This window comes from Muntiacus reevesi, chromosome 4 (genome assembly GCF_963930625.1).
Source record: "Muntiacus reevesi chromosome 4, mMunRee1.1, whole genome shotgun sequence".
Classification (NCBI taxonomy): Eukaryota; Metazoa; Chordata; class Mammalia; order Artiodactyla; family Cervidae; genus Muntiacus; species Muntiacus reevesi.
In genome coordinates, this window is record NC_089252.1 from 143,780,097 (window position 1) to 143,792,623 (window position 12,527).

Genomic DNA, 12,527 nt, shown 5'->3' on the forward strand with positions numbered 1-12,527 from the left:
TAACTGCAAATGCAAAGTAACCTTTTAAAACTGTATAAAAGTTTTTAATTAAAAAAAATGTTAAGACTAACAGGGGAAAATAAACAAGCCCTCTATTCAGAATAGCCATAGGACTTTCTGATGAAGGATTAAAGGGTCAGGCTCCTTGGCCATCAACAGGAGGAGTGGCTGGTCAAGGAGACTTCTGGGATGAGGAGGCTTCAAACAGAGACAAGAGGCAGTGTTTTATGGAGCATCATCGTTTCATAAGTTCCTCAATGTGTCTCGATTTAGTCTTCCCAACAGGACCATAAGCCTGTTAATAAAGAAAAAAGAATGTGTATTGTGCTGCTTTCAAATCCTGAGTACTTGCCTCAGGATGGGCACCTTGCTGAAGGCTCTGTTGAGTTGGCTCAGCATCTGCATGTCTTTGGCATTGCAAAGTCTGTTTTCCCATGAATAGTCATCACAAGTCCCACTTTACAGACACTCAAATTGAGGCCCAGAGATGTTTCAGGACTGGCCCCACGTCTCACCTTCAGGAGGTGACAGGGCTGGGATTCAAACCTATCTTCCCATTCTTGAAGCTTCTCTCCACATAGGCAGAGGACCTGACCTTGAGGGTCACGTTACATTGGAGTGGACAGGACATACGTGGTCACACAAACACATACACTCACGCCCAGAACGTTGATGTGACCTGCACAGTACAGATGGCAGCTTCAGAGTAAAACAAAGGGGCCATCAAAATGGGGTGGATTCCTGAAAAAGATGGGTGGAAAGCAGGATTTTCAAGATCTGGAGGGACAGCTTGGGCCAGTGTTGGGGTTGGGAGTGGGGGCTCTGGGGGATAATTGCTGAGAAAGAGTTCAGCAGTAAGACACACACCTAAGGGGTAAGAAGGAATAGGAAACAGTGAACCACAGTCACTGGGGCTGACACAAGATGTTTGCACAGGAGGGAGTTGGTCCCAGGGCTAAGAGAGGTTTGGAAATGAGGCAGTGTTTTCTGAGTCCATTTTATAATGCATGATTAGGACATGACCGAAGGCAATTAACGTGCTTCTCATTCGTCTGCTGATCAAGTTGCAACTGGAAAGGAGTTTCCATGTGGGGGAGGGATGCCAGGGAACAAGCGCGTGGCTTTTACGCCTTTTTCGGAGGAGAGCTGAGTGTGGGCTCAGAGTTGGTGGATGCCGAGAAGATGCCATCAGAGGCCTGCAGGAGCATGCCCCGCCCCCTCCCGGAGCCCATAAAAGCACAGGGGGCCAGGGCACCCCAGACGCCCTGTCTTCTCCATCCCCCTCCACACATACCCACAGCAGGAGTGCTCCTCACCAGCCTCTCCCAGACACCATGTCCAGACAGTCCACTATCACCTTCCAGACCAGCAGCCGCAGGGGTTTCAGCACAGCCTCAGCCACCACCCCAGCCGCTGGCCGCTCTCGCTTCAGCTCCGTCTCCGTGACCCACTCCCCGGGCGGCAGTGGAGGACTCGGAAGGATCAGCGGCTTCGGCAGCCGTAGCCTCCACAACCTGGGGGGAACCAAGCGGGTCTCCATCAGTGGGTGTGGCAGCAACTTCCGAAGTGGATTTGGTGGCAGGGCGAGCAGCGGGTTTGGGGTCAGCAGTGGATTTGGCTATGGGGGTGGAATTGGAGGGGGCCACGGGGGCTGCAGCTTCGCCATCTGTCCCCCTGGAGGTATCCAAGAGGTGACCGTCAACCAGAGTCTCCTGACTCCCCTCAACCTGCAAATCGACCCCAACATCCAAAGGGTGCGGAAAGAGGAGCGGGAGCAGATCAAGACCCTCAACAACAAGTTCGCCTCCTTCATCGACAAGGTGAGCTGGGAGCCTTGGGGTTGGGAGCCAGGAACTCTTGGGGAGGCCCCAGTGCAGAGAGCAGCCATCAACCAACAGCCTCCCTGTGGGAAAGCACATTCCCTTAGCAAGCATCCCCCAGGGGCAGAAGTATTTGCAGGTAGGGCCAGCTTGCCCCACAAGACTTGTGGGTATTTTCCTTTTTCTCCTTGGGAGCCATGCTGGTTGGTTCAGCCAACACAGAGGGAAACGTGAAGTTCTTAAGTTCCCTGAGAAAACCAACCTAACCCAGAGCAGGGGTGGTAGAGACACTCTAAGAATGGCAGCTCCCCATCAAAGAGCCACTACACTAGTTCTGTGGAGCCCCAGAGAATGTCAGGGTAATTTGATGGGCTTTTCCATTTCGACAGGAGTTGTCAGTTATACCATTGGCAGACAGGTGTCAGGTGAAAAGTACTTTTCCTCTCTTCTATATTCATTGGGGGTAGTGTCTGGCTCTGCCTCCCCAGGTTCTCCAGAATTTATTCTCTTCTTCTCCCATCCAGGTGCGGTTCTTGGAGCAGCAGAACAAGGTCCTGGAGACCAAGTGGAGCCTCCTGCAGGAGCAGGGTACCAGGATTGTGAGGCAGAGCCTGGAGCCCTTCTTCGATGCCTACATCACCGACCTCCGGCGGCAGTTGGACAGCATCACCACTGAGCGAGGCAGGCTGGATGCTGAGCTGAGAACCATGCAGGATGTCGTGGAGGATTTCAAAGTCAGGTGAGAGTGACAGACCCTTCTGATTATACGCAGTCATCCCCAAACGCCTCTCTATGAGGGCCAGAGGAGAGCAAAGGAGCAGAGGCCCGTGTCGGAGAGGTTTGGATTTGCAGTCATCATCTCATGAGAAGAAGATAGCAAAGTATGGGGTAACAAAGGGACTCTCATCTCATGCATCACTACCAACAAGAAGCCTACTCTTATCTGAGTCCATGACTGCAAAGGGACATCTGTGTCATCTAAGAAAACATTCTAGCTCTGAAAGCAATATTTTACAGTCAGTTTATTATTTAACTACACTGGACATGAGCTCTATTATTGAGATGTCTGCATTGCTAAGGTGTACCCTAGAGTATGAACCAGACAATCCGATCCTCCTGAGGGAGTCAATTTTGACTTGCCATCACCCAGGCTGCAGTAGGTGAGGTATCCAACAGAAAAGATGGTCCTCGCCAACCCCTTAGGTGGCTCACCCTTGCTTTCTGTTTTAAAACAACACCTACTTACTAAAAAAAAAAAAAAAAAAAAAAAACACACTATTTAAATGGCTGCCCTGAGGTTCAGTGAAAATACATCAAAATCGACCAAAACAGTGTCCTGAACAAAGTTTACCACACAGTTCCAGCAGGCACTTAAGACAGCTAAAATTTTTTAAAGATTGGAATTGTACATCTCTAAGAGGATGGAGTTGCATAAATATGTTTTACTATCCCTGTCAGCTCCATGCTCACCTTCCAGTCTTACAAAAGTAAAAAAGGGAAAAGAAACTGGTAGAAGAAATTATTCCCCTTTTATAGGGGGAGAAATAGAGGTTAAGTGAATCACCTGAAGTCACACAGAGGTCTCTTGCTACACAAATAGTCCACCTAAGCCTGAGAAGAGTTCAATCAAGCCCTTACTCACCGCTCGCCCCCTCTCCTCTGTGCTTACAGGTATGAGGACGAAATTAACAAGCGCACGGCTGCTGAGAATGAGTTTGTGGCTCTAAAGAAGGTGGGTGGAAATGTCTCTCAAAGGAAAAGATTCAAAACCGAATCTGGGAGTGTGGGGTGACAGACCCTTGGGCCACCCAAGAAAAGTGACTTCAGCCCTTAGAATATCTAGAGAAAAACCTGCCAAAATTCTCCCTACATGTTTATGGCCCCAATGACCTTGCTTGTTTTCTGTTAGCCCAGGAGACTCAAGCCACAATTGCCCAGCAATTGCCCATCCCCAATCCTAAACCCCAGATACGGAGTTTGCTAAAATCCAAGCTAGATGGGCCAGGGAGTCTGCCCAGCTTCTTTGGGGCTTGTTGCCTGGGGCCAGGGTCTCAGAGGAGCATCTTGTGCTGTGTTTCCAGGATGTGGATGCTGCCTACTTGAACAAGGTGGACCTGGAGGCCAAGGCCAACTCTCTGACTGATGAGATCAACTTCCTCCAGATGTTCTTTGAGGCGGTAAGGTCCTGCACATGTGTTTGTCCCTCCTGTGTCTAAAGCCTGACAAGAAAAGGATGGTGCAGAGTGTTATCCATGTAGTGTCTCTCCATGGGATGGAGGGTTTGAGAGGCCATGGAGATTGGGAAGAACTGCTTGAAATCCTGCCACACTTAACCCCACCCCAGCTCTGGGTCTTTTCCCTGCCATCCCATGGCCGAGCAAGGAGCAAGTGTTGATTCCTAAACTCCCATGTCACTGGGTAACATTCCCAAGGAATCAAGACCCATCTCTCTCTTCACTGTCTCAGAGAAGTTCAGAAGGCAAGCTGCCCCTCAGCCCATTGGTCAGGGTGCTTCCTGGCCCCTGAAGATACCTCTTTCTGGGCATCTCCACTCTCATGGCAGACACCTGGATCTGTGGAAGGGGACAGACAGGTAGAGAGCAATGAAGTCACACTGTGTGTGCATGGGGGGGGGGGTCCTAAAAATCACCCCATCCTGAAGAAACCTTTAATGCTGGCATATGAATCACATATGTCATATTCAACGTGATCTAATTTGGATTCAGAGAACACTTGCTCATCCTTAATATTCAGGGAAAAAGCACAGAGGGGAGCCTTGAGAATGGATGTTAGGGACACACTCCCATTCCACTGATTTATGACCCAGAAACTCCTCAGGGGTTGGCTGGCATAACAAGAGCTGGGCACTCCTTGCTGGGGATGCCAAAGGATTCTTGACTTAGATGGGTGGTCAATTGTGTAATTTCAAGACCCCTTCTTTTTTTGCGGTGGTGACACTGAGTTAACTGGCTCTGCAGGAATTGTGTCAGATGCAGACACGGGTCAGCGACACATCCGTGGTCCTGTCCATGGACAACAACCGCAGCCTGGACCTGGACAGCATCATTGCCGAGGTCAGAGCTCAGTACGAGGAGATTGCCAACCGCAGCCGGGCTGAGGCTGAGTCCTGGTACCAGACCAAGGTGAGCATGGGCACCTCCATGATAGGCTGCGGGTCTAGTGTTCTCTGAAGCCTTAGATCGTTGTTTAACTACAAGCCACAAGCCTCAGGAGTCATGTGAGCACTCCCATTTCTTTCAACTTGGCAGAAGTGTCTTGGAGGCTGTGAAAACTTAGCTTGAAATGCATGTGGAAATCCCAATACACACACACTGATAAGTGGTCAGGCAATGCTGGGTGCTCAGAAGGACAGCCACAGTCCCCCCACCACTTGTCAACTGACCGGGGGCTGGATGAGACTCAAACAACCAAGAAATGCTCATAAAACTGTTTCCAAAGGGCTTGTTTATTTACAGAGCTCCTACTATATGCCAAGCAGGATTAGAAAGTTGTAAATGAACAAACTACAAAAGGAATCCAAGGTCTGGGAGGCCATGAGATGAATGAACACTCATAGATGGGGAAAAGCATTAATAAAACACTTCCAAGAAGAGGTGGGCTTTAGTTTACTTTGGAAGTGGTGAGGGACAAAAGATTGCCAAGGAGCAGGGAAGGCTTGAAAGGCTGAGCAAGCAGTCCTGTGGGGCTGGGAGACAGAAATGAGCACTTTGCGGAACAAGAGAGCTTGCCCTGGGAAGAGGGAGGTTGGCATGACTGCAGAGAACTATTGTCCAAAGGTGCAGATGGCCAGAAGGTTTGGTTTCGGAGGGGTAGAGCAGCCTGAATGGTCCAACCCATGAGATCAGTTATCGGCCAAATGCAGATGTTTTTCCAGGGCAGCTGCTCGCCTACAAGCTGGCTGTCATCCCTTGCCTTGGTCTTTGCACTGCCTTAGTCCCTGCCACTGCAAGTGGTAGAAAAGAAGCAGGTGTCAGGTGCCAGGGGTACAAGGGTGGAGGTAGCTCCTTGGTAGTGAGTGGAGGTGGGATGCACTTAACTCCAAGTGGGGTAGTTGCAAAGTGTAGTGTTGGCGAAGACTGTTGTTGCCTTTAACCATGTGTGTCCAGAAACGAAGAAGCCAAACCATTCAGCACTTTCTAAATTGGACAGATCTTCACTCAGGCAGGGGCTCTTCTTCCATTGGGCAAGGTGTGAGTTTCCTCCAGTCTGCTGGAGGACACAGGCTGCATTTATTTCTCCTAAATGACGGTGTCCTAGACTCGCACAATTAGACAGAGAGCCACCTAAGATGGAGGATTCTGTTACAAAGTCTTCAGAACAAGGTCCTCTATAGCCTGAGCTCCTTCCAATGGTGTTTCTCTGCAGTGCCTCCATTTCCCTAGCACTGGCATCAGGAGGGCCACCAAACTTCACGGTCACAGTTGGTCTTTGATGTATGCCCCATGACCAAGAACTCCCCAAGGACAGTGCCAGATCATCTCTTATGCCTCCTGCTCTGCATACTCTGGGGGCTTCATGTACAGTCTGTTTCTCTTGTCTGGAATATTCTCCCCTGAGCTGGTCAATCCTTCCCAGCCTTCAGTGCCCAGCTTGAATATCTCCATCTCCAGCGGGACTTTCCTGCCCATTCCCCACTCCATCCCTCACTTCCATATCTAAGTCAGATTCCTTTATCACAGCCCCATAGGACTCAGTTTACTTCCTAAGGGACACTCATCTCAATTTGAAGCTATAAATTCAATAATATGCAAGCTGGTAAGGAATGGAAAAAAACCATGAGCCTTACTGATAACTGCTGGTATCAAATGCCAGCCTGGTTCAATTATTTTCCATCTCAAAGGAAAAAAAAAACTGTAGGCAGGCGTCTGATTATGCTCTTCATGATATTCCCAGAGCCCAGGACATGCCTGGTGAGTAGATGTGGTCAAGAAACAAGCAAGGGGATGGTTGAATGATGAATGCATGGATGGGCTTGCTCAGAGCACCAAGGGCCAGGCTGGGCATGCAGGTAGTGCCCAGGCCAGAGTTTGATGGGTTGACTGACTCTGCTCTGGTTCTGTCAGTATGAGGAGCTCCAGGTCACAGCTGGCCGGCACGGTGATGATCTCCGCAACACCAAACAAGAGATCTCTGAGACGAATCGGATGATCCAGAGGCTGAGAGCTGAGATCGAAAACGTCAAGAAGCAGGTACATTCTGGCAGGACCCAGAGCTCCCCGCACACTTACGTCTTCCGGGTCATTCTGCCTCACTTATAGGCCTCCTACCCAAGAAGCACCAGATTTCCAGAGGTTATCAGTAAGGTTCACAGCTTCCTCCTTTCCTTATAGTGTGCCAGTCTGCAAACAGCCATCGCCGACGCAGAACAGCGTGGGGAGCTGGCCCTCAAGGATGCACGGGCCAAGCTGGTGGACCTGGAGGAGGCCCTGCAAAAGTCCAAGCAGGACATGGCCCGGCTGCTGCGCGAGTACCAAGAGCTCATGAACATCAAACTGGCCCTGGATGTGGAGATTGCCACCTACAGGAAGCTGCTGGAGGGCGAGGAGTGCAGGTGAGGGCAGATCACCCATCCCAGCACCCTGGGCATTCCTAGGGGTTCAGGTTGGACATGACTGAAGGGACTTAGCATGTGTGCATACACGCAGGTTGATACAGGCCCTTCCTTGCCTGGAAAAGGGAGTAAAATGCTGGTAGAACTGGACTCTGACAAAGAATACAGGTGCAGTTTCTTTCCAGGGAAATCATAATCAGCAATCCCAAAATTGAGGTGCAACTGCTTTTAGCACCCCGTAGAAATCTAGAAGCTGATTGGATCTAGGTAAAATAAAATCAAAGGAGAAATTAGGTCACACAATGGGTCTGGATATGTAGTATGAAAGACTCTGAATTGAGAATAAATTGTCCTAGGATTTGGGCCAACAGGTCTACCACTAGCTAGCTACATAAGCTTAGGAAATTCAGCATCATCCTCCCACCAACGCTCCCCACCCCAGCTTTCTATGTCTTTCGTGGTGGAATAAAGAGCCCAGGTCACATGATCCCCAAAGCCCAATGGGGGCTTTGTACTCTGCCAGTTACCAGTCATGTGACCAGCTGTGTGATTTCTCCAGTCCTCATCTGTAAAATGGGACAACCAGAGTTTCTATCATCTATGTTATTAAAAGGGCCTAAGTGAGGGACTACCAGTGAAGCTCTCAGAACAATGGATGGGACACGGCAAATGATTAGCTCCCTCTCATTGTAATGGCCAAAGATGTGGGCTTTGGAGTCAAATTAATTTGACCTCAAATCCAGCTTTGTGATCATGAGCAAGTTAGTTAACCTCTCTGATCTTCAATTTCCCCATCTGTAAAACCGAGATTGTAATACCTACTTAGGGGTTATTGAGAGAATTAAGTGGCATAATGTGGGTAATAAGTAGTAGCCCTTTTCAAGGGCTAGATCTGCATTTATAATGAATGCCACTTTTGTCCTCAAGATGCTAAAGCAAAACTACTCTAGTTGCTACAACAAGGCTAGACCAATGATTGCTATTGTTAGGTTTATGACTCAGACTCCTCTCCATACCCGTAATAACCTCGGTAACCTGACAATAGTCCATTGTTGAAAGAGCGATCTTCTTGTTCTATGACAGCCCTGCCTTTTCAGCTGACGCTAACATATGATTCGCTTTAATTTTAATTTTCTTTTTTTAAATTTTTTTCCCATTTATTTTTATTAGTTGGAGGCTAATTAGTTTGCAATATTGTAGTGGTTTTTGCCATACATTGACATGAATCAGCCATGGATTTACATGTGTTCCCCATCCTGATCCCCCCTCCCGCTTCCCTCTCCATCCTATCCCATCCCTCTGGGTCTTCCCAGTGCGTTTACACCAAAAATTCCGAGATTACAGATTTGACTCCTATGAACCCCAACTCTGCATTATTTAATTTGTTAGATTATTATTTTTAATTCTACTGGTATTTAAATAATTTCAACCTCCATTACTTCTGCAATAAAAATAATTTAAGGCTTTCTCAGTGAATGGAAAACAATTGCACAAATGTTATTTCAAATGACCACAAACTGCTGGACACCACAGTAACCTTCCTTCTCCCCCCTCCTCCCCATCAGGCTGAGTGGAGAGGGCGTTTCTCCAGTTAATATCTGTGAGTATGGCATCGTGTCATCTGGAGTGTATGTGACTGGGGACTGGGGAGATGGTGGGCATGCCAGAGGGTGCCAGGGATGTATGGGGCATTGGAGGGGATCCCACCGATGGAAGGTACATTTTGAGAAGGTTTGAGATTCTGAGTTTCTATTAGGAGAGACCTTAAAGTCACCAACCTTACCTCTTTGCAATTGAGAGGGTACCACAAGGGAGTAATGGGAAGTTTGCTCTCATCCTTCTACATGGGTTGCAGGGTCCTCAGGCCACACCTTCCCCTGCCCAGACTGGATCACACTAGAGAGATCTTGTCTGCTCTCAGGCTTTGGAGAGAGCCTTCATGCTGGGCACTAGGGCATTGCCAGTTAGGCAGCCTCTTCCAGAACAGTCTGGGAGAAGCCCCACTGCTTGGTTTAACTCTATGGAGTGTAACACAGAAACCTACCAAGGGTTTCAAGGCAGTGAGAGTTTCAAGAGACCCGGCAGTTGGGTGCTGCTCCCCAGAAGCAGGAGAGGCATCATTAGCAAGCTTGCACAGCCTGCACTGGTAAGCACAGAAGTCACCATTTACAGAGCTCGGTGCTGGCATGGTGAGGCCAAGAGACGATTCTTACAACTTACACTCTACAAGGGAGTTCAGTTTTCTTGACACCTTAGCGATTGATGATATTAACCAATGACTCAATAAGGCAGATCCCTCTGAACCACCCAGAGGTCCTCCTTCCCTAAAGTCCTTGTCCAGTGGCTCCAGAGACCCTCAAAGCTAATTTGGGGACTGGATGGCATAACCTCTAAAGTTTCCTTTCTTGAAAGCACCTAAAATCTGTGCTTATTTCCTAAGGTTGCCATAACATAGGACCACAAAATGGGTGGTGAGAAACAACAGAAATGTGCTGTCTCGTGGCTCTGGAGGCTAGAGATTACAAACGGAGGGGTCAGCAGGGCCATGTGTCCCTAAAACTTGTAGGGAGGACCCTCCTTGCCTCTTCCTGGCTTCTGGTGGTGGCTGTCCAGCCTTGGTGTTCCTTGCCTCACTCCAGCCTCTGTCTCTCTGATCGTGTGGCCATTTCCCTGTGTGTCTGTCTTCACTTGGACATCTTCCCTCTTCTTAAAAGGACACTAGTCATAATGGACTAGGGCCCACCTTAATGATTTTATCTTAACCTGATTACATCTACAAGGTCCTATTTCCAAGTAAAGACACTTTACAGGTATTCGGCACATTTTGGGGAGCATACAATTCATTCCATAACAGAGTCTATATTTTATTTCAGCTTTCCTTCAGAAGAGCCCAAAGTAAGGTACTAAATGTTTAAGATGATGGGTGGTTTGAAAGTTAGGGAGAGAGCAGTTCGGGAGGGTAAAAGAGACAGAGTTAGCCAGCCAGTGGGTCATCTGTCACTTGGCCTATCAAGAATACTCCAGCCCTGCCTTGGGATTCAGAGAGCGTGGAGTGGAGGACACAAAGGGAAACATATCCACACCCAGCTGTGAGCTTCCAGAAGGAAGGGAGACACCAGGGCCAGGGGAAGGTGGGGACAGAACAGCAGGGGAATCAAAGGGAAGGCAGGTGGGTACAAGAACTTCCCAGAGGATGGGCATCCCAGTAAGTTCTGGAAGGAGAAGAGAGGCGCCAAGTAGCAGAGGAGAGGCAGGAAGCCATTCGGACCGGGAGGGCACCTGATGCTATGGTGCAGATAAAACTAGGCTGAGCCACGGGACAGTGACCTCACTAAGTGGGCCGGAAAACTGGAAAGAGGCAAACCACCCAGCCCCACCCCATGGATTTCAGGGAGCTGTCCATGATGCCCCAGGTGTCTTCTCTCCTGCCCTTGGTTCTGACCACGTCTCCTCTCTTCCGGCAGCTGTGGTCACCTCCACCGTCTCCAGTGGCTACGGAGGTGGTAGTGGTATTGGCAGTGGAAGCCTGGGCCTCGGTGGGGGCAGCGGCTACTCCTTCACGACCAGCGGTGGGCACAGCCTGGGCGGCTCCAGTTTCAGCAGCAGCAGCAGCCGGGGCCTCGGGGGCAGCGGCTCCAGCGTCAAGTTTGTCTCCACCACGTCCTCCAGCCGGAAGAGCTACAAGCACTGAACACAGTCACCCCGCTCCCTCACCCCTACCCTGAAGCCAGCTCCGCCCGCTCACCTGGCCTGTCTGCACTTGTCCCTGCTCACCTCGGTGCTTTCCCTTGTCTCCCCTCCTCTAGGTCCACCTGTGCTGCCAGGAAGCCTGGCATCCTGTCTAAATCCCATTCCCCAGCCTAAGCCAGCCTCCGCCCTCCCTCAGTCTCCAGACTGCTCCTAGTACCCACTCTGTGCCAAACCGGCTCTCTTTCAAAATTCACTGTCAGATTGCCTTTCAGAGGCTCCCCATCAGCTCTGCCTCCCTCCTCCCTTCCTCCAGATACAGTCTGTATCTCCCAGGCCATCTCAGTGTCAGCCCACCTGTCTCACGATGCTTACGAGCTGCCTGCTGGACGAGAGTGAAGCCTTTCTCTCTTTCCTGCCAGGATCGTGTCTATTAAATGCATGTATAATGTGTCTGGTGTCCAGCTCTCTGTTTGGAACGGTGATGGAGCTCAGAGTGATCCTTCTCCCCATCCAAACCTCCTCTCAGCGTGGGGTCCTGGCACAGGGAGGGCTCAGCGCATCTGACGTCCCTCCCTTTCCCTCAGAGCTAAGAAGACTGGACTGAGAAGATGGGAGGGGCAGGAGGACCAAGTACTGGCCAGATTCCCTCCCTCCCTCCTGCTGGCCACTCCCCGCCTCCTCCTGTCAGGAAGCCTTCTTTGAGAAGCCCAAGCCCCTGGGTGGAAGCTCTGCTCAGACTCCCTAGTCTGTATGTCATGCAGGGCGATGCCCTCCTGTCCCCAAACCAGACTGAGTTCTGAGGACGCTGACGTAGGGTGGTCAGCCCAGCCCTCTGCCAGCAAAGGGTCGATTGTTTCCTGACAGCTTCCAACTTGCAGATGTGAGCAGGAAAATAACAGACCAGGAGAGGAGTTAAAAGTCAGCCTTGGGGGCAATGCTTTCACCCAACAGAAGGGCCATTTAGGCCCATAATTGCAGGCAGCTCCCAAATTCCTGAGTTTGGACAGCCTCTGGATGCCTCTCATCAGATCTCAGCCCCTGGCTGACCCCAGAGTTGGGGTAGCCCGAGTGGGCTTGGAGGGATGGGGTCAGTGCTCAGGACCACACCCGTGGGCTCTGGGAACCAGGGATCTCAAACACAGCTGTCCAGGGTGAAGGAGCAGGAAGTTAAATGGAAGGGAAGGAAGCGGCCGTGAACTAGGATGAGAAAAGATGAGTGTAAAACCAAGGGCTAAAATTTGGAAGGTTTGGAGGGAGAGGATGGAAGGAAGGAGAGAAATGACACTGAGAATATGTCCCTGGTCCTCGGGGTGACCACGGGATGAGACCCTGCGGTGAGGGGTAGAGGGCACAGGAATTTAGAGTGAAATCCTGAATTTGCTCCTTCCCTCAAACTAGCCACCTCGCCATTGGTATAAGGAATAGTGATGCAGAGCTGGTCACCT

General features: G+C 50.1%; 1 protein-coding gene across 1 annotated transcript; it reads left to right on the forward strand.

The window, feature by feature from the left end:
* Nucleotides 1–1,334: 1,334 nt before the first annotated feature.
* On the forward strand, nucleotides 1,335–11,083 carry LOC136167112 (keratin, type II cytoskeletal 75). Its single transcript, XM_065934359.1, has 9 exons — nucleotides 1,335–1,820; nucleotides 2,345–2,559; nucleotides 3,492–3,552; nucleotides 3,902–3,997; nucleotides 4,799–4,963; nucleotides 6,905–7,030; nucleotides 7,172–7,392; nucleotides 8,958–8,992; nucleotides 10,857–11,083. The coding sequence occupies exons 1-9, from the start codon at nucleotides 1,335–1,337 to the stop codon at nucleotides 11,081–11,083; spliced, it is 1,632 nt and encodes a 543-aa protein (XP_065790431.1).
* Nucleotides 11,084–12,527: the final 1,444 nt, after the last annotated feature.